Source organism: Pelodiscus sinensis, chromosome 6 (genome assembly GCF_049634645.1).
Source record: "Pelodiscus sinensis isolate JC-2024 chromosome 6, ASM4963464v1, whole genome shotgun sequence".
NCBI classification, from domain to species: domain Eukaryota; kingdom Metazoa; phylum Chordata; order Testudines; family Trionychidae; genus Pelodiscus; species Pelodiscus sinensis.
This window is the reverse complement of record NC_134716.1, coordinates 114650608-114676074: the sequence shown is the minus strand read 5'-3', so window position 1 is coordinate 114676074 and position 25467 is coordinate 114650608. Positions and strand designations below refer to the sequence as shown.

The 25467-nt window shown below is 45.5% G+C and overlaps 1 protein-coding gene across 1 annotated transcript; it reads right to left on the bottom strand.

Moving 5' to 3' along the window:
* Positions 1–537: 537 nt before the first annotated feature.
* Positions 538–25262, bottom strand: MEX3C (mex-3 RNA binding family member C). The gene is made up of 2 exons (XM_075932655.1): positions 24289–25262; positions 538–3674 (listed from the first exon to the last, which is right to left on the bottom strand). Exons 1-2 carry the CDS (start codon positions 24953–24955, stop codon positions 2449–2451), a joined length of 1893 nt encoding a protein of 630 aa, XP_075788770.1. The 5' UTR covers positions 24956–25262; the 3' UTR covers positions 538–2448.
* Positions 25263–25467: the final 205 nt, after the last annotated feature.

Here is a 25467-nt window from a genome sequence, read left to right as displayed (position 1 = left end):
TCATATCCATGGATGTTGATACTCATGGCTTTGCAAGGGCTCTATTCAACACATACATATTCAGTTAACAGCAAATGCAATGCACCTGATAAAATTTCTACCTGCAACTTGAAATCAGCATGGAACTCACTGTTGAAATAATGAAAGTAAAACACTACTTAACATACATATGCAGCAGAAGAGAATTATTCTTACATGTTTGATCTAAAGAAAAATAAAAGTAAAAAAATGTGCTTGTAACAGAAATTTTGGCTATTTGCTTTCAAATGTTATCAGTCTTAGGACTAAGTTTTCGTAAGTTTGGTCAATCATTGCTACTTTTTAAATACTATGTGTAAAATTAGTAAAGAAAGAGAAGCAAAAAGATTCTCTTCATGTGAAGTCATCTAAACTTACAGAGTGAAGACATTTGAAAAAACATTCACTTACAAAGCACTTACATAAAATCAACCCAATTTTTAAGAGAGGAAAAGGGAAATATAGTCTCACAAAATCTACTTGAAATGAGAATCATGAAGACAGCAAAATCAGAAAACATTCAAGTTAATGGAAACAAGTCTTTATTAAGTAACTTTTAATATCAGAAAAATAAAACTCTTATAATTCTCTTTACAGCAAATATATAATATCAGTGCTTTGGCCATCATAAGTTAAAGGCCCTTTATCATAAAATATATGGTTTTTAAACTTTACTCAAATTGAATTCATAATCCCTATGACCTCCCTACATATACATAACAAAAAGAGTGTAGTAAAATTAGCAAATACTAAACTATATTGATAGTTTATCATTGTTAGTTTGTGGTTTATAGAAAGGGTACACGCACCTAATATCTGTCGATTCCTTGGCTTATTAGTTGCAGTGTACAATGCAATAAAATACAAAATACATGCTTGGTGAACATTTGTTCATATCTACAAGACTGCATCTAAAGATTCGGTTTCAATACTGACATTTAACTATTCTACAAGCAATTAGCATTAAAGTTATGCATTACATAATAATATGCCATCAAGGCAACTCTTATACTGAAAAATCATAAAATAAAAACCATTATTTGTAAACTTTTATACGAAATGTAACTCTTCAAGTGGAAATAAAAAATAAAATTTCTGTATATTTACTAGTTCAATACATAGAATTTGTTTTGCTATACTGAGGAAAAGTTTGTGTGTCTTGGGAAAATAATGCTTTAAAAAAATAGAAAATTCCACTAGAACTCCACTTTGTGTGTGTGTGTGTGGGGGGGGGGAGGGGGTTCTTTTTTCATATGCCAGCACAGATTTTGGAACATACTGAGGATGAAGATGCTAGAGGCATCCACAGGTTGAAATGTAAGCAGCACATTTGAAAGACAGTTTTTGTTGCAATTGGAAACAGTTTTGAAATGATGTAAAATGATTGAAGGGCCATGGTCACAGCTGCTTTCAGGAATTAGACAAGAGCACATACACTCCTCCCCCTTTCTCCTTTACATTACTAAAATAAAATATAGATATTTATATAATGTGCAAGACAAGTATGGATTGAACATAAAAATGCTTCACATTTTGAATTATATAATCTCTAAAATGTCATTTAAGAACACCTTGATCAGACTAGTGAATGGAATGTTAGCATCCTCACTATTCGCCAAAGTATGTGCACCCCAAAGCCCTTATTGAAATGGGATCGAGCCCCAGTCAGGCTATTCCGCATTACATTAAGAAAAGCAGTGGGTAGGAATTCACAATGAAGGAGACCAAATCATTCCTGATCCTCTGAACATACCATTGTTCACAAACGGGGTGGATGAAGGTCAATTTGGCAGTCCCATTTCCCCCTCCCCCCCAGATAAACAGTGATCTATTTAAAACTGCCAACAACCTTATCTAGTCCCACAAAAAAAAAAAAATCAAACTATGCATTAAAAAGTTATTTGCAATACTGGAGAATTAGGCGTAAATTGTTGTAAAATAAAACAAAGCCCAAAACCTATTTCAAAACTGGCAGTGTAAAGAAGGCAGCATTGGAAGTGTTTTTTGATACATCAGTAATACCACGAACCCTGTAGAGAAGACTAATTCTCTGTTGAGGCTATGAGGTTCATTGCCTCCAGAACATAGAAGTTACCAACACTTTAATACAGATCACTAGGAAAAAACCTGTAAAATTAATTTGTTTTCTTGGTTGTGAAATTGATCTAGAAGTTTTCCCTCTGCTCCATAGCCTGATGTATCTCTGCTAAACGTGCCATCTGTTTAAACCAAACCAGACAGAGACCATCTAAGTTTAGTGTTACTGTAGCAGCCTTTTAGAAAGCATAAGTTTACTAACAACTTTAGCCTAATCCCAAGAAAGCCCAGTAACAGTCAGAATTAATTAGGAAGTTTACTGGGGGGTAGGGGGTTATCATTACACCCATGCCTTTAAGAGTTAAAAAGTCCATATATAATATCTATATATATTTAAGAGTGAATTTGGATTGCCTGAGTAACAGCTGTCTGGCAAACTGGACACGATGGCGTTTCTTTTTCACAGATCTTGTTGGCACATTCCATACAGAAGAGATTGTGGCCACAAGGAACTAGGGCAGCAATAACTTCATTCTCAAAGCATATCACACAGTCATGCTTTCGTCTAGATTCGGGTGGTGAACTGGATGTGGAACCGCCATTGGAAGAGGAGTAACTGTTGGTACCATTAGAAAATGCAGGGATGTATATTGGAAGGCCAGCCTGGTTGCATGTACTGGGTGGGTCACTTCTCACTCTCCTAGCAAGTGGATGTTCCAGAGTTTCAGGAAATGTAGGTGACAGACGAGGAGTAGATGGCTGACTCCCTCGACGCTGAGTCTTCATGTTACCAGTAGGGTCACTACCAAAGCCAGAGAGTGGGGTTACTGGTTCAAAAGGGGTCCAGATGGTTTGGGAAGGTGTTGGTAAGGAGTCATACGCAGGAGAGTCAACTGCAAGATCTTCTGTGCCTATAGAAGGCAACGTTTCTCCAAACCAAAAGTTTCCTGTGCTGAATGGACTTGTAGGGCTGAAGTCAGCCAATCTATTGCTTCCAAAATAAGAATCAGTGGAGCCACTTCCTAAGGAGCTGGAGCTGTCATTTCTATAATTAGAAATCATTCTGGTGCGGCTAGGGGGGACAGGATTGGAAGTAAGCCACGCAGATCCGAAAGTGCCTCCTTCAAAGCTCACATCTGTACCATTGTAATGGAAATCATTTTCTTCATTCAGCTCAATGTAGTTTCCAGTGCGCATGGCAATATGCATTTCTATTTCTTCACGTGCACGGTCTACATTTTCAGGCATCCCGGTAACCTCAAAGACTGGCTCCTTGTCTCTGCTGGGAGTAACTATATACGTGTGGGTCTGCTGCTGAATTCTTTTGATTGTAGCTCCTTTGGGTCCAACCACTAGCCCAACTACACGGTAAGGCACCCTGACTTGGACTGTAGTCTGACCTGGCAGGTTGGGAGTACATGACAACCCACCCAGAGCAGGACCATTTTTGTTGCGTGATGCTCTGATCATGGAGAAGTGTTCAGCAGCTGAGAGAATTTCCCTTTTGGCCATGGCTACATCCTCTTTCCGTCCAGTGACGACAAAAATGGGTTCTTCTCCACGAACAGGGGTCTTAATATAAGTATTTGTCTTGGCCCTTAACGCTTTTATTTTGCAACCTGTTCAGACGAAAAAAAAACAAAAACAAAAACACACATTTAGTAAAGAGTATGACTTTAAAAAAACACCCACAAGAAAACAGTCCCCTGTTTTAATCTGTGAGCTTTAAGGAACTACAAGCCTGAAACCTGAAGCCATTTGTTCTTCTCTCAAACCACGTGAGTGAAAAACAGAAAAAACCTTCTTCTCAATTTTCCATGCTGATCTGTGGTGAGGGTAAGACTAACACACTGCAATAACATTATTTAACTGATTGTTTTTAATTGCTTTAAAAAGTGTTTTTACATTATGCCTTAATACGCTAGTTAATTCTGGAGGCAACTCTTCCTAATGCTTGGTCTAATCTATGAGGCTTTGTTATTTCTGCAAGGCTTTTTTTTTTTTTAAACCGCACACTATTAAAAGCAGCACCTTTCCAATGTTTCCAAGAGAAGAAAGTGAAATACAACTCTTATATCTCAGTGAGTTTTAAGTGATGCAATAACATTTTCTATTAGGAGTCAATGTTTAAGATGAAAAGAAATTCAGTTGCATGCTAAGGGTTCACCTGTAAAATGATTGTGGAGGGGGGGGAAAAAAAAAAGATTTTTTGCTATTCAGCTCAACTCTTTTCGGCCCCAGCTACTAGGGATGTCAATGTGTTTACATGATTAACCAATAAGCCTGGGCTTATCGATTCATTCTATCATCTACACATACAGAGGCAGCAAGGGGGTGAGTATCAGAGGCAGTGGGGGAGGAAGTGGGAGTCAATACGCTCAGGGAACTGGCTTTTAAACTGGCTCCAACAGAGCCATCTCCTTTCCCCTTGCCTCCCAAAGGCAGCGGTGTGGGACGGGGCAGACACACAATAATCCAGGAGAGCCAGCTTAAAAGCTGGCTCTGCAGGAGCACCACCTCCTGTTGATCTGCCTTGTTCCCCCTACCCTTTAAAGGGGGGGGGGGGCGGAGAAGGCAAGAGCCGGTACATGCAGGAAGAGGCTTTCAAGCCGGCTCCCCAAACATATTGGCTCCCATGGAGCCTCCTGCCCCTTTTAAGCCAGCTCCCTGCAAGCACTGGCTCCTCCCTGCTCCCTCCCGGCTGCTAAAATTTGCAGCGGTTACACATTTATACAAATACCCGATAGTCAACATCCCTACTGTCTACATCAGTTACTTCATGATGAACCTTCAATGTTAACACTGGTAGATCTCCACGAGTTGTAAAAGCAGCAGGAACACCAGGTAAGTGTAGGCAAGGTACTGGCAGCCTTTCAATGCCTTGTGAGGTAGGCCTATCTACCTGTACCTTTGTCTACACACATGCTCCATAAGTTTACACATCCCTAGTGCCAATTAGTTAACCATTTAAACGGGTGCAGGCAAGGGCCCTGTCCATGATGCGCTGGACCGGACCCACTGTGGGAGGGGGATGCTCTCTCCAGGCTGGAGCACCCCCATGCCTGTGGACCCCGTGGTGCTGGAGCAGCCCTTGACAGTTAACCATTCACATCCCTATTTGACACCTGCATAATCTTGCATTAACACAAGGTTGGCAACTTTGGATATATTCCTGGAGGTTTCATCAATTGACAATCTTTATTCCCAGAGACTTCAAGACAATTCTGGAGAGTTGGCAATCATACATTCCGCTGACTTCTCCTGCTCTTCCCTCCCCCTTAATCAGAAGTGAATTCTTGACTTGTCTGAACTGAACACAAGAGTTAGGGGACCAGACAATGCATGCACAATAAGCTATAGGTACTGCAATCAACCTCCTCAAAACAGGACATTTGCCAAAAAGTGTCATTGTTGCCAGTGAGCACTGGTATAATTTATGCTTTACTTCTGCCTCATTTGATTAGTGGAAGCTTCCCTGCCAGCTTGTGGAGCAATAGTCTGCCAGTTTCCTTCTGGTTATAATCGTTGTACCTTAGTTTCTGCTGGGGATTCCAGGCTGTATTTACATAATTTCTACTCTCAGCATTCAAAGTATGAGCACAAAAAGAAAGGATGGTCTCTTCCTAAAACACAAGAGTATTTTTAGCATGTTGCACATTCAAGCAACTCGAACCCATCCTGCAGATTGGGATCCCAAAGCAGCAGATCCCTGTGTCTGTTGGCAAATGTTCTTTATGACACAGGAAGTCTATAGTGCAGCTTCCAGCAAGCCTACTAGCCCAGGAAGACTCAAACTAGCTGAGCTTGAGCTAGTTCAGGGGTGGCCAACCCATTCCAGATGAAGAGCCAAGATCCAGCTGGATCCAGTGCGAATAGCCGGGGCAAAAAGTTGTAGAGAGAAAAACAAAAGACTGGCTCTTTAAGAAGGCTTTTTGGCCTTGGCAGGCTCCCATCAGCAGCTACGGCCGCCATATTAGAGCTGCCATTTTGATCCGGACGGCTCCCCTGCCCCGGTGAGCACAGGGGAGCCGTGGGCCGTGTTCAGGGGGCACGGGGGTGGCTTCACGAGCCACACATTGGGGGGAGGTGGGGAGAGATCCGCAGGTTGGCCATTCCTGAGCTAGTTCAATGTACATGTACACTAGTGGGGCTGGAGCTAGCTGGGGTGGGAGGCTTGCTTCCAGATGCAGTGCAAACATACTTCAGCAAGGGAAATGATCAATTTAAGCCCTTCAAACGTTGTCTCAAAATATCGTTACTTACTACTATTCAAGTAACACTATTATGATTCAAATCAGGAGTGGGTGCATAAAGGGTTCCTCTACAGATCTTTCCAGAAATCTAGAAGCTATGGGGATGTCCGGTCAGCTGACTTGGGCTTGTGGACCTTGAGCCTAAAAGTGTTTCGGCTCAGGCCAGAGGCCAAGCTCTAGGAGCCTACAAGCATGAAGGCTCTCAGAGGATGGGCTCCAGCTCAAGCTAGAATATCTACCCAGAAACATTTAGCCTCACTTCCAGAGCATTCATGGCCTGGAGCTTTTAGCCTATGTAGACATACCCTAAGAAGCCCTACACTGCAATGCTGCTATCAAGGCCAGAACAGGCACAAACAGGGTGGGTGACACTACGCCTGTGCCCAAGTGCTCTCCTCTGCTGAGCAGGCCCTTTAGTGTCAGCAGGTAGCCAGAAAACATTAGAAAATCCTTAATTTTTTTTAAAGAGCTTTTTATATGAAATATTCCAGACTATACTATGTACAAGGGTGCTTGCAGAAAGTGAAATTTTTAATGCAGTTATTAAAAAAGTAATAATATGTTCCACTCTTTTACTTTGTAAAGAAAGATTTGAATATTGCATAAAACCTGTCTAGCAGGACAACAGCCACACCGGCAACTGAGTGGGAGGACTAAGAAAAAGTCAGATGTCATAAGGAGTTGTTGGTTTTGGAGAAAGGTTACATGTCTCTGCTAACAACAGTAATGTATAAATTCTTAACTGAAGTAATTTTCTCTTCTCCCTCCACATTCGAGATTGTGTTGTGAGCTTCCACTCTGAGTAAGTGCCTAGCCTGCGTTGGGCTTTTGATGCTATCACAAGCATTAAATTGACGAAGCAACATGGAATTTGCCTTTTGGGATAAATTACCCACAATGAGTCCATATGCTGCTGCTAAGTTTCCCAATGCAGTAAAGCCTTGTTTACCTGCATACCCCAAAATGAAGTCATATCCTCCTGGTGTGCACCTATTATTCCCCCACATGCAAAATTATTTTAATTTCCTTCATTCCACTTGGATAACTGATACCATGCCCTTATTTCACAGAGGGTATGAAAAAACAAACATTTACAGAAAGACAAACACACTTTACAGTGGATCTGGCACAAAGAGTGATTTTAAAAGGCAGATTTGAGCCTAATTACCAGTTTCCATAGTGCTTTACCAATCTGAATAAGTTACTCATTCAAAACAAGTTTCCCTGGTAGCTAGTCTGTCTTCAGCACCAAATCCCCACAACCTGCAGGGCCACACTTGCCATTTCAGCTGAAAACTCCTAGAAGGTTGCTTTTAATAAACTTCTGTCCTAGCACAATTCACATTGATAAGAAGGATTCACAACATGCCAACATTCAGAATGGTGCACTGACCAAGAGGAGCATGGCTTTATTTTAAGATATGACTTGTCAGCCTAAAAAAAAAAGCAAAAGCCCAGATATGCCTCTTGCCAAAGGTGGCAGAATAATACCTTCAGATATTTAAAAATTAAGCTTAAAAAAAGGTGTTTCCACCCACTCCAAGATTAACACACAAACTTTCCAAGGGATAGAAAGAACAGCCACTAAAGGAAGTCTGTTATGGCCCTAACCAAGTCATGGTCTACTCTGGTCAATTTCAGTCATAGGATTTTAAAATTAATCAATTTAATGGTGGTGTAAAGGAGTGGGGAACGGATTCAAAAAGGTGCTGTGAAGGTTGCAAAGTTATTGTCAGGAGTGGAGATTGCTACCCTCACTTCTGTGCTGTTGCTGACAGGTACATTGCCCTCAGAGCTGGGCATCTGGAAAACAGTAGCTGCTGGTCAGGCACCAAGCTTGAAAACCAGCGCCACTTCAGCAGCCTAGAAATGAGGGTCACAGAGTAGGGCTACCGTATGTCCACATTCTTCCAGAATTCTCCTGCCTGGGTTGGAGGATGTCCTAGCCCAACAGCTGCAAAGCTTCCTTCTGCTGGGTGAAGTTATTGGAGGTGGGTCTGATCTGGCTCCTTGAGCAGCCCTTGCAGGGGAAGAAGTAGTCCCATCCCCCCCCAGCTCAGGCCAGGACTAGCAGCTGGAGCCCAGCCCATGGTAGAAGCCCCGGATGGAACGTCACCACCCTACCTCTCCTTTACCATAGCCAGATTTCCTGGGGGAAGGTAAGAGGTCATGGTCCATGACATGTTTTTAAGCTATTAAGAATCACACAGCCACTGTACACATCAAAGGGTTTCTAAGCCCCTTGAGTCACAGACAAAAACGCTTGCTTATGAAGAGAAATCCTCCAGCTCTGTCCGCCCCACCGGTGTCTCCAGATTCTTGATGTGAAACAATACAGAATATCCCAGCAACAGATGCAAACAGCAAAGTCTGACAGCCATTGAGTATTGTAATTCTTTTAGACTGAGGCTGGTCTACACTCCTAGGGTATGTCTACATATCGAAGTTATTTCAGGATCCCCCATACGCTGCATCTTAACAAGCCATCCGTTATTTCAAAATATCTTTCAAAATAACGGGCGTGCTATTTCAGCATCCCGGTAACCCTTATTGCACGAAGATTAAGGATGTCTCAAAATAGCACTTTATTTTGAAACAAACTCAAAATAAGCTACGCAATTTGCTTATTGGATAGAGGCAGCAAGGGGGTGGAAAGTGACTAGTTGAGTCACTACTTGACTAAAAGCTTATGCTTATCAGATGGTCAACTAGTCACTTACATCCCTATTCCCCACAGACAGGAGCTGCTCTTGTGACGCAGCCTCTGTCCACAGCAGGCCCAGACTCACCATGGACAGAGGCTGCTCCATGGAATGTGGAGCAGCCTGTGTCTTGTGGAAAGCTTGGACCCTCTCACACACAGAAACTGCTTCAAGGCAGCCTCCCCTGCCCTCTCCCTGCCTGCTGTTGCATATCATAAAGAGGCAGCAGCGTTTGGGGGGGGGTGGGGGGGAGGGGAAGGCAACTCTTCCATGGACTGGATGACCTTGAACAAGTCACATAGCCTATGCTTCTCTTCAGGGGGTAAAACAGTGACGGTTCTCCTCCATGCTTTATGAAAATTGGGTTATGAATATGCAAAACTCAGATGCTTAGAGCAAAATACCTCATGTAACCTATCAATTTTAATGTTATAATGGTCTGGATCTGTATATCTTATTTTGGTGCATGTAACATTCTTGTATGTGACATTTAAAATATGAAGTATGAGACTGCTTGTTGTTTTAAATGTGCTAATGAGAGCCATTACTGAATCACCAGATTGTTGAGAGCACAACTTAACTTGTAACTGCCTTGTTGTGGCCAGACATACTAACCCCTATATTATCCATCTTATTTGCCTCTCTGAAGCATACAGGACAGAAAAGGAGCAATAATATCAGCATAGTCTATGCTGGCTCATCTGATCCTGAGAAGCTGAAACACAGATATGTGGATAGAGAGCAGCTAAGTCAATAAGCTGGCCTCGAGGCTGCGGCTGGCACCTATGTTGATTCGAACACACACAGTCCCAGGAAGAGGAATTTCCCACTGAGAAAACAATGTCCAGTACTTCAAAATTTAATCATCTCAAATCTCTCTTACAAGTGTAAATTAAGTTCACAACTTCCTTGTAAGAACTGGTCTCACAGCAGACAGACCAGCATCAATTGGCATTACAGATAAGAAAGAGAAATACGTGACCCCATGATTATATAAGATGGGCCCAGCACACACTCACTTTGAGTGTCATTCTACCCTCTACCGGCTGGTCGGGTTAGGTGTTTGACCTCCGGAGGTTCTATGGGGACGCCCACTTCGTATTTTCGTCTTTCCTAGGAATTGAGGGACCGGCCCTGGCCTGACATGCTGGAGTCGAGAGGCACAGAAGGGGGTAAAAATGGTACCTGGATGTGGTCCTCTGTCTTAAGTGTACACATAGAAAGAGTAAGCTGTTACTTGGTACCATTATTTCTATTTTTCTATCTTTATCTTCTTTGTAACCATTTTTAAGACCTATATTTTGCTAATAGTTAAGAAATAGAACAATAGCCATTGCAACCATATGATTTATAAGCTTCTTTAATAAACCTGTAACTGCTTAAGCTTTAACCTGCCTCCTTCAGTTGCTGTAACAGAACCAAGCACAATTTAAAAGAACTTCAGCCGGTCATAAAGGGACAGACATAGGGAGAGCTTGGGCGTTTGGATCTGTGTCACTCCCAGGTGACAAGATCTGTTGGGGCACCTTTTCAGCCTTTCCTAGGCTGCCCTCTGCGAAGGAACCCCCTGTGTTCTAGCAGCTAAAATCTAAGGTGTAATAAGCTCTTCCTATATAACGGGGCGTCTGTTGGCCTGCTGGCCACCCTCTGCGATGGGACCCCGGTCCTAGCAGTAAAGGCACGGACGTTAAACCTTTTCTCGGAAACATACACACACACACTGCCCTGACTGTCGGCTGACACTTGTTTGTCCTGTAAGTCCAAAGGTGATCTGACTAGTAAGACAAGTGATCATACCATCTGGTACTGGGATTCCATTTTGACCCTGGTATATTCTCCAAGGAAAGGGGAATGTAGAACAAAGAGTTCCCAGCCAGGGAAAAGGTCTATTTAAGCAATGGGAGACTATCATTCCTTTGTCTTTGGCTGGCCTGGCACACACCAAAAAGATACAAAGAAGGCAGGAGACCCAAGTCAGAGTAAAAGACAGTCTTCAAGTCAAAGATGATGCCTGAAATAAGAACAACACGTTAAGGTAAGAATCTGCTTGCAATACATTTTTAGTGAGTTAGAACTAAGGATGTTAAATGGAGGTTAACTGACTAGTCGACAAATTCCATCGACTAGTTGATAGACACTTCCGCATTCCTCCTGTGAAATGCACAGGAGCCCCCGCTGGGGAAGTCCTGCTGACTCCGGACTGCATGCAAGCGTGTCTGCTTTGAAATGTACAAGAGTCCCCAGCAGGGGTTCATGTGCATATCAAAGCCATAGCGCCTCATGGAGCCTGGGGTCACTGGGGGACTCAGAGTTCCCCACTGACCCCAGGCTCTACACTGTGCTGCTCCATTTAGCATTTCCCCAAAACCCAGAGTCATTGGTGCTGCCCCTTTGAAATGCTGCCTTGGGGTTTCAAAGTGATCCCCAGCTTAGCTGTGCAGTGCTGCTGCTTTGAAGTAGCCCTTCTACCCCTTCCCCTTTCCTGCCTATCTGATGGGGGGGGGGGGGGGGAGGGAAGAGAGAAGAGAGAAGTCAACTTGTCCGTAACAGCCTTAGTTAGAACTAGTTACGCATTTGCTTTTCAATATAATTTAGTAACTTACTTTGATCTGCCTGTTTGCACTTGACACCACTTAAATCTTACTGTTTACAGAATAAGAATACCTAATAAGAATACTTTTTTTTTTTTTTTTTTTTAAATCAGGACAGGTGTTACCTTGGAGAAATGACCAGTTTGCATCTCTTTCTTTCATTGATAAAGAGCAAACATCTTCAAGATTTCCTTAATTTATTTGGGAAGAGGGTTGGTTTCCTGGGTGCTGTGCTCTAAAACTGCACTGTCCCAAAGCTGAAGTGATTCAGTATCTGCACTGCTTTGCAGGGGGTGGTTTCTCCAATTCTGTGCTTTGCCTGGGGAAGACCAGAAGATCTGGCCCAGCAGGACACCCAGAGTGGCATAATCAGCACATCAGGGAATAGTACCAAGGGAACTCCTGTGACTGCACCATCACAAAAAGTTCCCGCTCACCTCAAGGAAGCGTTTTGAGGATAGTGGGGGCCTAGACAGAATTCAAACACTATGCTTAGTATGAATCAGGACAAGGAGAGTCTGCCACTCATTCTTCTCAGGAGTAAAGTGCAAATGAAAATTTAAGTATAATAATAAATATTCACCCTCAAGGTAAACATCTGAACAGGCACCCATCAACTGTGTCAGCAGCAGGCAGGTGTTCCATTATGTAGCAGATTGTTTGGCCAGTGGAAAGACTAGACCTCCACAGTCATCCCACCACAAAAAGATGCCTGGAAACAGCTGTCCACACCTACTGTGTATCTCTGTAGGTCAGAAGACCGAACTGTCAAAACTGTCAGTTGCCCTTCAAACAGCTTTAACTTATGTACTGATGGGTTTTCAATTCAAACCCCTACAGTGCATAACTTCCAAGTTATCAATGCCAAAACAGGGATACTGCCTTCTTGCAGTTGAGTGCAGCAGAGGTTCTGGGTAGTTTGCTGCCTAGGACACAGGGACACATATGAAATGGCAGTAGCACATGGTTTGTACTATCAACCTAGGAGATTTAAAGTATGGAGATGTAATATCTTATTAATTCAGAAAGTGTGCATGCAATAAATTATGGCGAGTTAAAATATCTGGATAGACAGAGGATATCTGGGGAGAGCTTTTTCAGGAAATATCTGAAACTTGAAAGGAAGTTGAATTTTGAATTTTCTGGACTTGTAACTTGCTTCTTTGAAACAAAACAAAAACCCTAAAGCTTTCAAGACTTTTTTTTTTTAAGTTTACAGCCAATGGCAGTTTAGGGTGTATAGCAAGTTGCTCTCTCCCCCACCCTATCTTTTTCCTTTGTACGTGAGAACTGACTATTGGTCGTTCAAAACCATAATTTGTAAGAACGGAGCTGAAGAGACTCTTGGAGGATCCCCGTGGAGCACTGCATTTAATCAAGCCTATGCAGTATACTGGGATCAGAGTCTTGCTCAGACTGGAATCTATGTGTGGCATGTGGGGGAAATATTCAAGATCCAGAAGTTTTGCTGGTGCAGCTTGTGACATCATTTCCCCCCCAGGACCAGTTCGGTTTAAAAATTAGTCAGTAGATGTTCACAAATTAAAGTCCACAAGATCTTTGGCTAGTTACAGAAATGGAAAATCTGTACACTTCAGCTGAGAGCTGGATGGGAAGGAAATCAAACAAGGGTCCTCAGGAAGCATCCTGGGATTTATAATTTCTCATGATCCCTGGAAGCCTTTTAACAAAAACTTTGCAATTTGGGTTCAATTTTTATGTAGCATGAGACATGCTTTTGGCAAACTGCATAAAGTCCATTAAACCTTTAGCAACTATTCTGACCTTTGCCATCAATTAAAGCACATGCATGTGTTCCTGTTTCCTGATGCAACTAACAATAAAAACAGAAAATATCAACTTCACAAAAAAGTTTATGCATTTTATTTCACCAAAAGCTGTTGAAAGAAACACAGTTGGAAATTCCAGACCGAGTATTTGAGACAACAACCCCCCCCCCCAACAACATGTCATCTTTGTAATAACTAGGCATGTTAAAAACACATTTATTCAAGTAAGTGTGCAACTGCTGAAAATTTCAGCGGTTACACAAAGGGGAGGGGTGGAGAAAGACCTGTGGCTACCTGGGAACTGGTGCACGCAAGGATATGGCTTTTAAGCCAGTTCCCTACAAGCACCAGCTCCTGCATAGCTCCCCCCCCCCCCCACTCAATGCTGTTGCCTCTGATACAAAGTAGGGATGTAAAGGACTAGACAACTATCCAATAAGCAAATTGGACAGAGGAAGCAAGGGTGGGGGGAGGACGGGGACACAAGAGAAGGGTACTTAAAAGTGGCAGCGCCACATGGAGTCCCCAGCTGATCCCAGGCTCCAAGCAGCTCTGCCACTTTGAAATGCCCCGCTGAGCCCAGGATCTGATCCTAGGCTCCATCCAGCATTTCAAAGCAGCAGCGCCGCACTAAGCCCATGAACTCTCCAGCTGACCCCAGGTTCCAGTGGCATTTCAAAGCGGCAGCACCACACTGACCCCGAGCTCTGTGTGGAGAGCCAGCTTTGCAGTGTACAAGAATCCCCACTGGGGGCTCTTGTGCATTTCAAAAAACGAAGTACCTGCATAGAGCCTGGGGCCAGTGTGGGACTCTGAGTCCCCCGCTGACCCCAGGCTCCACGCAGGCACTTCCACTTTGAAATGCAAAAGAGCCCCCACTGGGGAACACCCGCATGGAGCCTAGAGTCAGAGAGACTTCCCACTGGCCCTTGGATCCACGTTACGTACCAACTTTGAAATGTACAAGAGCCCCAGTGGAACTCGGCAGTGCTTATCAAGTAGTCGAGTAGTGGACGGAAATTCCATCCACTACTCAACTAGTAAATTAATTGCTAGTTAACATCCCTAATACAAAGGCAGCAACAGGAGGGTGGGGCTGTGTGTAACCATGCCCACGCTCATCGGTTAACCATATATACAGTTACACTCTCTCATCCCTAGTAATAACCTGTGACAGAAAGTGCTGGAAATTCAGAAATAAAGTTAAGAGTGTCAGCATTCATTTTGACATTTCTGGCACTTGTCAAATTAGTTGTGTAGCTTTTACATTGCATCTAGTTTGTGATCTTCTTGCATGTCGTGATCAACTGCCACACAGGCTGAAATATGCAATCATCTTTGTCATGAAAATTAGGTTTATTCCTAGAACTGTATGAATAGTGCAGTTTTGAAGGCTAATATGCTTCGGCTGTGTCTACACTACAAATTACATAGGTATAATTTCTGTTGCTCATGGGGTGTGACTAATCCACACCCCTGACTGACCCAAGTTATACCAACCTAGTCACAGCCACTCAGAGTTGGAAGAGCACTCCTCGGTTGGCTGAATTAATCATGTTGACTATAGGTTGTCTTCAGGAATACTAATCTTGTCAACAGTAAACATACAATTCCTGGAGTGGGGCATTTACTTAATGACACTGCTAACTGACTTGATGGTCATTGATTTAAACCAAGGTACAAATGTAAACATTGAGTATCTTTTGAAAAGCCTTATAATTACTTCACTGGAGACTATGCTCTTCTGACTGAAGTACTGGGGAATTTGGTCTAGACATGTGGGGAAATCAAACAAGTTTCCTTTGTAAATTCAGCTGTTTTTAGATTATCAACCATCTACAACACAGATTTTTCATATTGTTTGGAAGTTTCAAGACCATGTTAATTAAGAAGAACTTTTGCTCAAGAAAAGTACTACAATGTTTTATTTCCTATGAAGTTTAGGTCCAAGTTTGCTGAAGATCAATGCTCAATGTGTACATTATTAATGTACTTGGGTATAGTTTTAACATCCCCTTTCCTTCCGCCTATCAAGGACTGGCAGACCAGGTTTCTGCCTCAAGTTCTGATTTAATTTGTGTGTGAACTGCTTTCTTTCATCTCAATAGGGTACTTGAAGGCTTCAGTTATCTGGCTACATCTTGACTAGTTTCTGACCTAAAATGCCCCGCTATTGCAGTTTCACTAACGGTGGCAAAGATGGAAGATCTCTGTCTATACTTGCAAAATACATAGTGTTAGAATGTTTATAGTGTTATAGCCATATTAGTCCCAGGTTATGAGGGAAACAAGGTTAGTGAAGTAATCTCTCTCACTGGACCACGTTCCAGTGGTAGAAGGGACACACTTTTGAATTTTACAAAGCTCTTCTTTAGGGAAAGATATTACCAGGCCAACCTCGTCTGTCCAGCATTAAAATGTGTTAATATGTAAACCAGGGATGATCAAGACAGTCGTGTTGGGCCATGTCCAGCCGACCAAGCTGGTTGATGCAGTCTGTGGCCACTCTGGTGCTCCCCTACCCCCAGGCCAATTGAAATCTGGGGAGATGGGAGCATAAAAAAGTCTCTTCCCGCTGCCAGGAGCGCAGCGCCTAGAGGGAACCGCCAGCTGTTCAGAACAGCTGGTGGTTCTCTCTAGGTGCTTGGGGCAGGGGACAAAGACATCACTTGCTCCCCCACCCCCTAGCCAATCAGGGTCTGTGGGCAGGGGAACATGGGAAGCCTCCTGGCCCTGGCCCTGCCCCTTCTGCCCAAAGCCCCACTCCTTCCTGGGCAGCCTGCAACCACTTCAGAAATTTGAGAGGTGGGCTCCCCTTCAAAAATTATTGCCTACCCCGATGTAATCTATGATTTGGCCTTACTGAATGAAAATATTGTCATATTTAGAAGTATGTTGGCTAGCCAGAGTTAACATTCAGGGATCCAGAAGGCATGTGTACAATAGCCTTTTGTTGTTCCTTTCCTCATTATTAAAGTGTTGCACCATGTTTTAAACATAACTGTTGTCACACTAAGGGCAAAACTGTCAAACTAAGTTGCAAATCACAATTTTAATGCAATGTGTTTTCCTAGTATACATGAAACCTGGTGTAGCTACAGTGCTTGGAGCAGCCAGCATTTTACCTGCCCTCTCATCTAATGCTTCTTAGAGAAGGTCTAGATGACTATGAAAAAACCAACAACATATTAACTATTGCAGGTGATAAAAATTATTCTCACTCTGATAGTGGCAACAGTTTGTTTTTAAAGCATTAGCAGTTACATATGTTATTTACTTTGTCTATACTATAGCTTCCTACCAGGGGAAGTGTATCCATGGTAGCAACAGGAGGAAGTTTTAGAAGGTAAATACATCTGTTGTAGAAAAAACTTCTATAGCTATTTTTCCTCCTTAATCCTGTATGTCTGGAACCACTGGAAGTCTTCTCCTAATCTCCTTCCTCCACTGCCCCGTAAAACACATTGTTGTCCTGTTTCTTTTCTTTTTTTAAATTTCTACTTCTGTTCATAATTTTGGGGGCCCAAGTAGGCACTCCAAATCAAGTTTTCCAAGGATGGCTACAGATCTATGTGATCTTGCACAAGTTATTCAACTCAATCTTTGTCAAGCCAGGCAGCCAGTTGCTAACCAGAAACAATATCTCCCTCTGTCCCCTTTTCTGCCAGTGCTCAATAGCCCTCTCCACATTGTGGAAAACTTAGGGGTTTCAGAATTCATAAGGAAAATTCAATTGTTTTGGAAAAGATACATGAATTCATATGAACAAATGGTTTATACCTTCCTCCAAATGCTTTCTAATGGGACATGAATGCTCAGAGCAAAAAAATTAGGACTGAAAAGTATATGGCTATGTCACTGAGGTTGTATCTAAACTACAGATGCTATAGAGCAGAAGTGGGCAATAATTTTTGGACAGGGGACACTTAATTTTTTTTTGAAGTGGCCCTGTGCTGCCCTGGGAAGGTCTAAACGAGAAGGGGTGGAGCCAAGATGCTTCTGGGCTACCCCACCCACAGACCATAATTGGTCTGGGCCTGGAAGATCCCCTTTGGCCCCTCCCCTTCCCACTAGGCACCTTTGAAGTGCCATGCGCTCCTCGCAGGGCTGGGGCAGGACGAAGGAAGTTTTGCGCAGCTCCCCAGCCCCTGATTCACCTGAGGGCGGGGAGAGCACATAAACCACCTCCCAGCCTACCCCCGTGGCACTTCAAAGTGCTACATGCTCCTCGCAGGGCAGGAAGAGGCATCACACGTTCCCCCCGTCCTGAGGCCAATCAGGGCCTGGGAGTGGGGTATCTGTGCGAAGCTTCCTTTGCCCTGCCCCAGCCCTGCACGCGTGCACGTCACTTTGAAGTGCCGTACGGTTCTCACAGAACGGGGGTGGGGGTGCGGAGGAAATGTTGCACACTCCTCCCACCCCGAGGCCAATCAAGGCTTGGGGGCGGGGAAGCACGTGACATCTCCTCCCATCCTGAGAGAAGCGTATGACACTTCAAAGCGTTGCATGGTCCTGCCAGGGCGGGAGGAAGTTTTGCATGCTCCCCCACCCTCAGGCCTTAATTGGCCTGAGGGCAGGGGAGTGGCAGAGCCTCTGCGGGCCGGATCAACCCTCCTGGCAGGCCGAATCTGGCCCGCGGAGGCCCTTTTGCCCACCCCTGCTATAGAGGTATAGTTACTGTGCCATAGCTATCCTTCTATAACCCTGTAGCATAGATACAAACTCCAACAACTAGAGAGATTTTTCTGTGATTGTACAAACACCAACTCCCTGAGCTTCGGCAGATAGGTCATTGCATAATGCAGGCATCCATACCAGGGGTTAGGTTAGCTTGTGCAGGGATGTTGATTTTTCACGCCCTGAGCTGTTGGCCAGTTTTAAGCATGGACCATACCAGGAAGCAGCAGCCTTCAGTGAAACACCTGCATAACAGAAGTGCACATTTGCAATTTACACATCAATAAAACCTCTGTAATTTGTTCAGTGTCCACATTATGCATCCTGGCTAGTGTAAATTTATTGAAAATATCCACACAGCTCTTTCAGCTTGGACTACACTTTGAAGACCTACTAAATCAACTGCAGATCACTCTCCCGTTGACTCTGGTACCCCATCAAAATGAGAAGCGTAACTTAAGTCTATAGAAGAATTTCTCCCATTGACCCATCATGGTGTAGATGCCACAATGAGTTGATCTCAGCTATGTCAACTGCAGCTACTTTATTCATGTAGCCAGAGTCGCACGAGGTAGGTTGACAACCCCGAAGCGTAGACCTGCCCTTAAGCTTCCATTGCTCAGGGAAATTGTGTTCTTGCAGCAGGGACCCCCAACCTTTTAAAGCATGAGTTCACTTTTTTGAATGTAAGTGCAATCCAAGATCTACCTCAAGCTAAATACCCTTGCCCCGCCTCCTTTCTGCCCCTTCTCTGAGGCTCTGCCCCTGCTCACGCCATCCTCCCTCCTTTTCCCACCCTGCTTCACTTTAACAGGCTGGGGGAGGCAGTTGGGGTGTCAGGGGGTTCTAGGTGCAGGCTCTGGAAGGGTGCTTGGATGCAGGGGTGCTTGGGGCTAGGGCAGGGGCTTGGGTTGCAGAAGGGGGTTCATGACAGGGGTGGGGTTTCGGAATGCGAGTACCAGCTGGTCCCTGCTTACCTCAAATGGTAAGCAGTGCCCAGCTGGTGCCCAGGCTCACCCTTGCCCTGGCCTTGCGCCACTCTCAAAAGCAACCAGCAAACTCCATCCTAAGCCCTGTTGTGCCCCCCTCTGCTCTGTGGAGATAGGATACAGGGTGAGAGAGGGGGCACCTTGACATCAGCACCCCTCTCCTTCCCTTGCACAGCAAGCAGGAGGCTCCCAGGGGTGGGGGGGAAGGCAGCTCCAAAGCAAAGGGCAGGAGATGTGCAGCAGTGGGGGGAGTGGTAACTGAAGTGCTGTGCTTAATAACCTCTTGGCCAAACCAGTCAGGATCCCCTGTCAGAAGTTCCAAGATCTACCAGGAGATCCCGATTGACTGGTTGGTGACCACTGTCTTACAGTGATGGATCCCTCCTGTCACTGTAGCGCCTTATCAGTGCTACAGAGTTACAGCAGCCTCGCTATGGAGCCGTATCTATACTGTTATTTTGCTTGTAATGTAGACAATGGCCTCCAACTGCTTCAGCACAGAGGCATTAAAGACATCTGTCAGTTCCCAAGACAAATCCCCAAATTGGGAAGATAGCAGAAGTAGCAATCCTGAAGGATAAGTGCTGTAATAATAAAGTACTACATAAACTAAGAATTTTAATATACAGATAAAAATATTTAAAAACTTACAAAATACATTGACAAATAAGTCAGTTTACACTTTTGTTTTGCTGTGTTATGATATATAAATAATGCTGGCAGTCAACTCCCTCTGCCCCTCTTTAAAAAATTCAGCTTGGCTAAAGAACATTTTGTAAGTTCCACTCACCCTAACTCTTCCTTTTAATTGTGCACAATAAATATGATCTTTAGACCCTGGGAGTTCTCCAGAAAAACCCACACCAGACTTTACATTCCTGATATTTCAATGATTAAACAATCAGGAAACATATAGTAAACATCTTCCAGGTTCTCACTGTACACAACAGGGCAACAACAAAAAATACAAAAGGACACAAATCCAATTGTTGTAAGTTCATTTGCAAGTCACTTTTAAAGTTCATTAGCACTGTATAAAATATTCTTTATACTGAACAAAAATGTTATCAAATCAGGAAAGCAGTACTCAATGTGATAAAAACTATATTAGTTCAAATCCAGAAAGCAACCAGATACTTAGGAATTGTGATGGGATAATCATATTTAACAGTGCAACTGCAGCGTCCTTACTAGTATTTGGACTGCTCATTGTTTTCATAATTATAGACTAACACAGCTACCCCTCTGAAACAAGGAAGACTGAATTTAGCCTTCAGTTCAGCACCAGTTCCCAGACTATTTTGTGTGTGTGCTCGATGTTCTATCTATTCACCTCAATGCTTTTTAAAGAAGGATGCACATAAACCAACTAAGTTTGGGAGTCGGTGCTCTGTGAATACGTAACTAAAGTGTATAATGGAGAGACTAGAATATTAACAGATATTTATAAATGCAATTTTGAAAATTGTTTTAATATACTACTTTTACACCATTTGTTTACCTCTGTGAAGTACAGACTTCCTTTAATGAATTGCCAATACATCTTTAAGAAAAGCAATGCGTTTATGTCATTGTTTTTGATAACAAAAGGTAGGGTTTTCATTACTATGTTTCTCGTCTTCTACTTTTTCTCTTCTGAAGTCACTTTGTTTATGACATGATCCTCTCCACAGCAACTAAGTGTCTTATCACAAACTAAAAAGTATAATGTCAGATGATGAATAAAAGGAAGCAGAGCACAAGAACACTTTAGGAACAAAGAACATGTTTTCATGCAAACTTCATTGAGAGAGTCATTTAAAACAAGAAAAAGTGCTGAAGAAGATACAAGGAAGAATCCTAAACGGGTGAAGAATAGGTGGGATGAACGAATGAGTCTTTCACATCTAATTTCTATGATCCTCTGAAAGAGGAAGGAAGAGAAACACAGAAAACAACATTTTTCAATTCTGTTTTCCATGCTGTGACACCAAGTCTTTCGTCACTCATGTTTATTTCCTGGAAAAGCATTTTCACTTCTGAATACTGAAATTGGTTGCTCTCATGGACACACTTAAAAGAAAGGCCTCAGATCTGTGTAGTAGATCTGGTTGCATGCAGGAATCAAGGGGCATATTCCTAACAGGGTTATAAGAGTTTGACTGGTTAATCGATAAGATATTTATAAATTTCTATTCCCACTTAAACGCTGCATTAGGGATGTGAATGACTAGTCTCCCCCCCACCTTGCTACCTCTATGAGAAAGGAGCAGAAGGGGGGGGGGGGGAGGAGAGAAGGGAGTGTTTTGAAGCAGCAGCACCGTGTGGAGCCCAGGGCCAGACCCTGAGCTCCATGTGGCACTGCTTCTTTGAAATGCCACATGTGGCCAGCAGTCAGCTGGGGACTCCCCAGCTGACCCTGGGCTCCATGAGGTGCTGCTGCTTTGAAATGTCACAGGGAGCATGGGGCCAGCAAGGGACTGCTTGATTCCCCTGCTGGTCCAGTGCTCCCCTCAGCGCTTTCGCTTTTGAAGTGTAGCAACAGCTCTGGGGCTGTTGATACACTTCCAAGGCGAGGTCCCCTTATCAACTAATCGAATAGTCGATGCAAACTGCATCAACTATTTGATTAGTCAATTAATCTAAATTTAACATGCCTACTCTGTCCTTTTCTGGGGAGCTTGCTGTCCCACACTGCAGGATCTGCAAACCCCACTCCTAGGACACCCCGGGAGCAGGGCCTTCAGAGCCCACCGCATGAGGCAGCTGGCTCCCCAGGAAGGGACCGGCCCCTCCCAGGTAAAATGGTAACTGTATACCATTTAGATTTTTTCACGTCCCTATTTTCTCCTTTGATAATCTGTGAACATTTGACTTTGAAGTTTGTTATATGAAAGGTTCAACTACTTATATCAGAGAAATTATTGAAGAAAAAGTTATTTGTTTATAGACTTTTCATCAACAAAAGAGAGAATCCTTGACCTGAGTAGCATACTGTCCAAATGAATAAAGAATAGGGGAAGTAAACCCAATGAATAAACTGTGTTTGGAATGCACCTTGCTCTGCTTATTACATATTTTAATTTTGCTATTTAGTTAATATTGCTTTGAGGAAATACCATGGGTTGTTTAGTTTAACTCACCATTTGACTAGCAAATGTAAACAATGCAATATAAAAAAAGGGTAAAGAAACAGAGTGCTTCTGATTAGATGCCTAACTTTTTGGAATCATGTTTGATGATTTCAGCAACCCCCTTAAAAATTATGAGAATAAAAGAACTTTTAAAGTTTGTATTCTCATTAGACACTTACCAGAAATACTTGTGCATGAAATGATTTTATCAACCCCCATCTTTCTCTCCCAACCTGATACCACAAGAAAGTGACAATACTGAATCCGTGACATCACAAGCATGACCTTACCATGAAAGCATGATTTGAAAAACAGACATGTGACTTTTCAGTAAGATCAACAGGAAGCAAAAACTGGAGCAAGTGAGGGCAAGAACACTCAGTCAAACAAGCAACAGTTAAAAATAGCAACAAGGGAAATAACACATTTATTCCCTGTTAAATTTGCTCATGGTGGAAGTCTCATCTTATTTGTCTGAATGAGCATGAATGGAAATTTATCGTAATAAAAGACTAAGCATGCAATTCTGCAAATATTCAGGCAAGTGACTATCTTCATTCACATATTAGTCCCATAGAAGCTAATAAGACTACTCATGTGCATGTGTTTGAAATTTACTAACTTTAGGTCAGATTCTACAAACCAAGTTATACCACAGATCGTCTTTGTTTGTTTTTTTAAAAAAAACTTCCCCGCTAAAAGTAAAACAAACTATTTGCACTTAACCAGATTATACTGAAATTTATGGTTTAAAAATGTCACACATACACAAACAAGGAATCACCACTAATACACTCAACTCTTTATGCAGGCTTCCCAGCTCATTCCACTCATGTTTTATTGCATGCAAGGGCCCATTCTCACCAATCCTGAGCCCCCCTTATTCTATCCCCAGACAAAAAGAAAGACTGGGGGAGTTAGTTTAAGGGACTGGTGGGAGAATTTACCCCACTGACTGAGAATGAAGAAAGGCATTCATTCAGCTCTTTCATGCCATTATGTAAACCTGAATAGCAGCAGCTACTAAAACTGGGGGTGAAGGGGAGGAACAAAACAAAAACCTTTATCAAGTTTAAACAAAATACAGGACTATGTTTAACCAAGTAGCCTGATTCTAACAGCCTACTCAGAAGAAGAGATTACAGTGGTACCTTTACAACCCTATATCTACCTCCCCTACAGTGGCTTGTGCTGGTTCATGCCCCAGCAGTTGTCCAGCAACTCCTCTCCAATGGAGATAAGGTACATTATACCCCTCCATAGCAGATAGGTAATGCAAGTAGACTCCAGTTTCCCCCTTTACCAGAGGGGTGCTGAGCAGTTCCTGCCAACATGCTCCTCTGGTGCACACAGGCTTCAAGCCACTAGACTGGCAAATCTCATCGCCCCAGAGTGCTGTCCCTTTTAGTAGAAGTACTCACCAGCACTTGGCCCAGTGATTCTTGACCGTGCTGGATCCGGCATTCTGCTAGCTTCCCCGCCCCAGGCACTACTGCCCCTTACCAAGCGCGCTCACAGCACCCATCCTACCCATCTCCTCGCAGGGATTGTGGCCCATCCCAACAACCCCCCTTCCAGAGCTCAGCCCACCCAAGTGGGATGCTATTGCCTAAGGCTCAACCCTCCCCCTGCTTTTGCTTCGGGGGTGCCAAGTCTCCCAGCCCAGGTTCCCCACACCCACCCCCCCTCCTACGGGCACCCACCCTACAACCGCAGGCGGGGAGTCCCCAGCCTCTCTATCCGTGACACACCCTTGGCGAGGCGGCTCTCCGTGAGCGCCCCCAGGCGGCCCACACCCCCCTCCTCACGGGGCTGTCCCGGGATTACCCCACCCCCGGAGGAACCTGCCCGAGCCCTCCCAGCAACTTCTCGGTCCCAAGCACCCCCCCCCCCCCCGGGCCTGCCTCGGGCCACAGCCTCACCTGCCAGGCTTATCCGAGCGGCCTTCTCCCCAGCGCTGGGCCTGGGCCTCCCCGCCCGCAGCAGGCCCTGTCCCCCCCCGGGCGGGCAGGCCTCAGCCCCGCACCCCCCTCTCCTGCTGGCCTCGCCCGGGCCCGCCCCCCACCTCGGGCCTGGCTCGGCGCCCGTCCCGGCCCCCCCTGCGCGGGCGGGACTCACCCTGCCGGCCGACGATCTCGGCCACATGCTCGGAGCTGGGCACCGGGACGCACTCGGTGGTGTTGACGCTCTTCCTCCGCAGCAGCGCCGCCTGCTCGCCGTTCAGAGCCGGGGCCGCCGCCGGCCCCCCGCCTAGGCCGCCCCCGTAGGCGTGGGACAGCATCGCCGCCATCATGCCCTGGGGATCGTCCGCCCCGTACAGCGCCCCGGCCGCCGCCGCCGCCTCCTGGGCATCGAAGGCGGCGGCCGGGGAGAGCAGCACGGAGCCGAGGCCGGGCAGCAAGGGGTGAGGAGGCGGCGGCGGGGCCCCCGGCTGCGAGGGCGAGGAAGAGGAAGACGAGAGCAGCAGCAGCGAGGCCGGGTCCTCCTCCTCCTCCCCCGCCAGCAGCTCCTCCTCCTCCTCCTCCAGCTCCGCTTCGTCCCCGACCTCCTCCTCCTCCTCCGCCCCGTCGGGACCCGGGTCGGGCCCCGCCAGCCGCTGCCGGGCCTGCTGCCGGGCGGCCGCCTCCCCGCTGCCCGCTAGGCCGTGATCGTGGAGGCCCAGCCCGGCCAGGCGCTCCCGCAGGAGCAGGGTGTCCGGCTGCTGGAGCAGCAGCAGCGGCGGCGGGGGCAGGCGCGGGGCTTCGGGGAGTTCCCCCTGGGGGCCGGCGGCGCTGCCGCTCGGCATGGCCGGGAGCGGGAGGCTCGGCTAGGTCCGGGTCCTGCCGCCGCCGCGGAGCCTAGCGGGGCAGGCCCCCCTCCATGCCGCGGCCGGGGACACCGAGTGACGCGGGGCAGGGGGCCACCGGGCGCGGCCTGGGCGCTGCTGCCGCCGCCGCGCTCAGCGCTTCTTTTGTTCCATCGCTTCCCACTCCAGAAAGAGCCGCAGGCGGCGGCGAAGGCAGCTGCAGCCCCGCCCCGCCCCGCTCTCCCCGCCGAGCGATTGGATGGTGGAGCCGGTGCCGGGGCAGGACTGGGAGAGGCGGAAAGCGGCCCCCCCGGCCCCTGAGCAGGCGCTGATTGTTGGGGCGGCCCGGTGCGTATTGTGACGGCGAGGAGGCCGGGCTGGGTCCCCCTTCCTCCGCCTCCTCTCCCGGCCTAGGTCAGGCCAGGCCAGGGTGGCCGGCGGTGGCGCCGCCGCTGCTGCTAGGGGAGGAGGCAGCGGCGCTAGCGCGGAGAAAGGCCCCCGAGCCGCTTGCG

Coding starts and splice junctions, on each gene's coding strand:
- MEX3C (XM_075932655.1), bottom strand. CDS start 24,955: ATGCCGAGCGGCAGCGCCGCCGGCCCCCAGGGGGAACTCCCCGAAGCC. Junction 3,675..24,288: donor CGAGATCGTCGGCCGGCAGG/GTGAGTCCCGCC, acceptor TCGTCTGAACAG/GTTGCAAAATAAAAGCGTTA.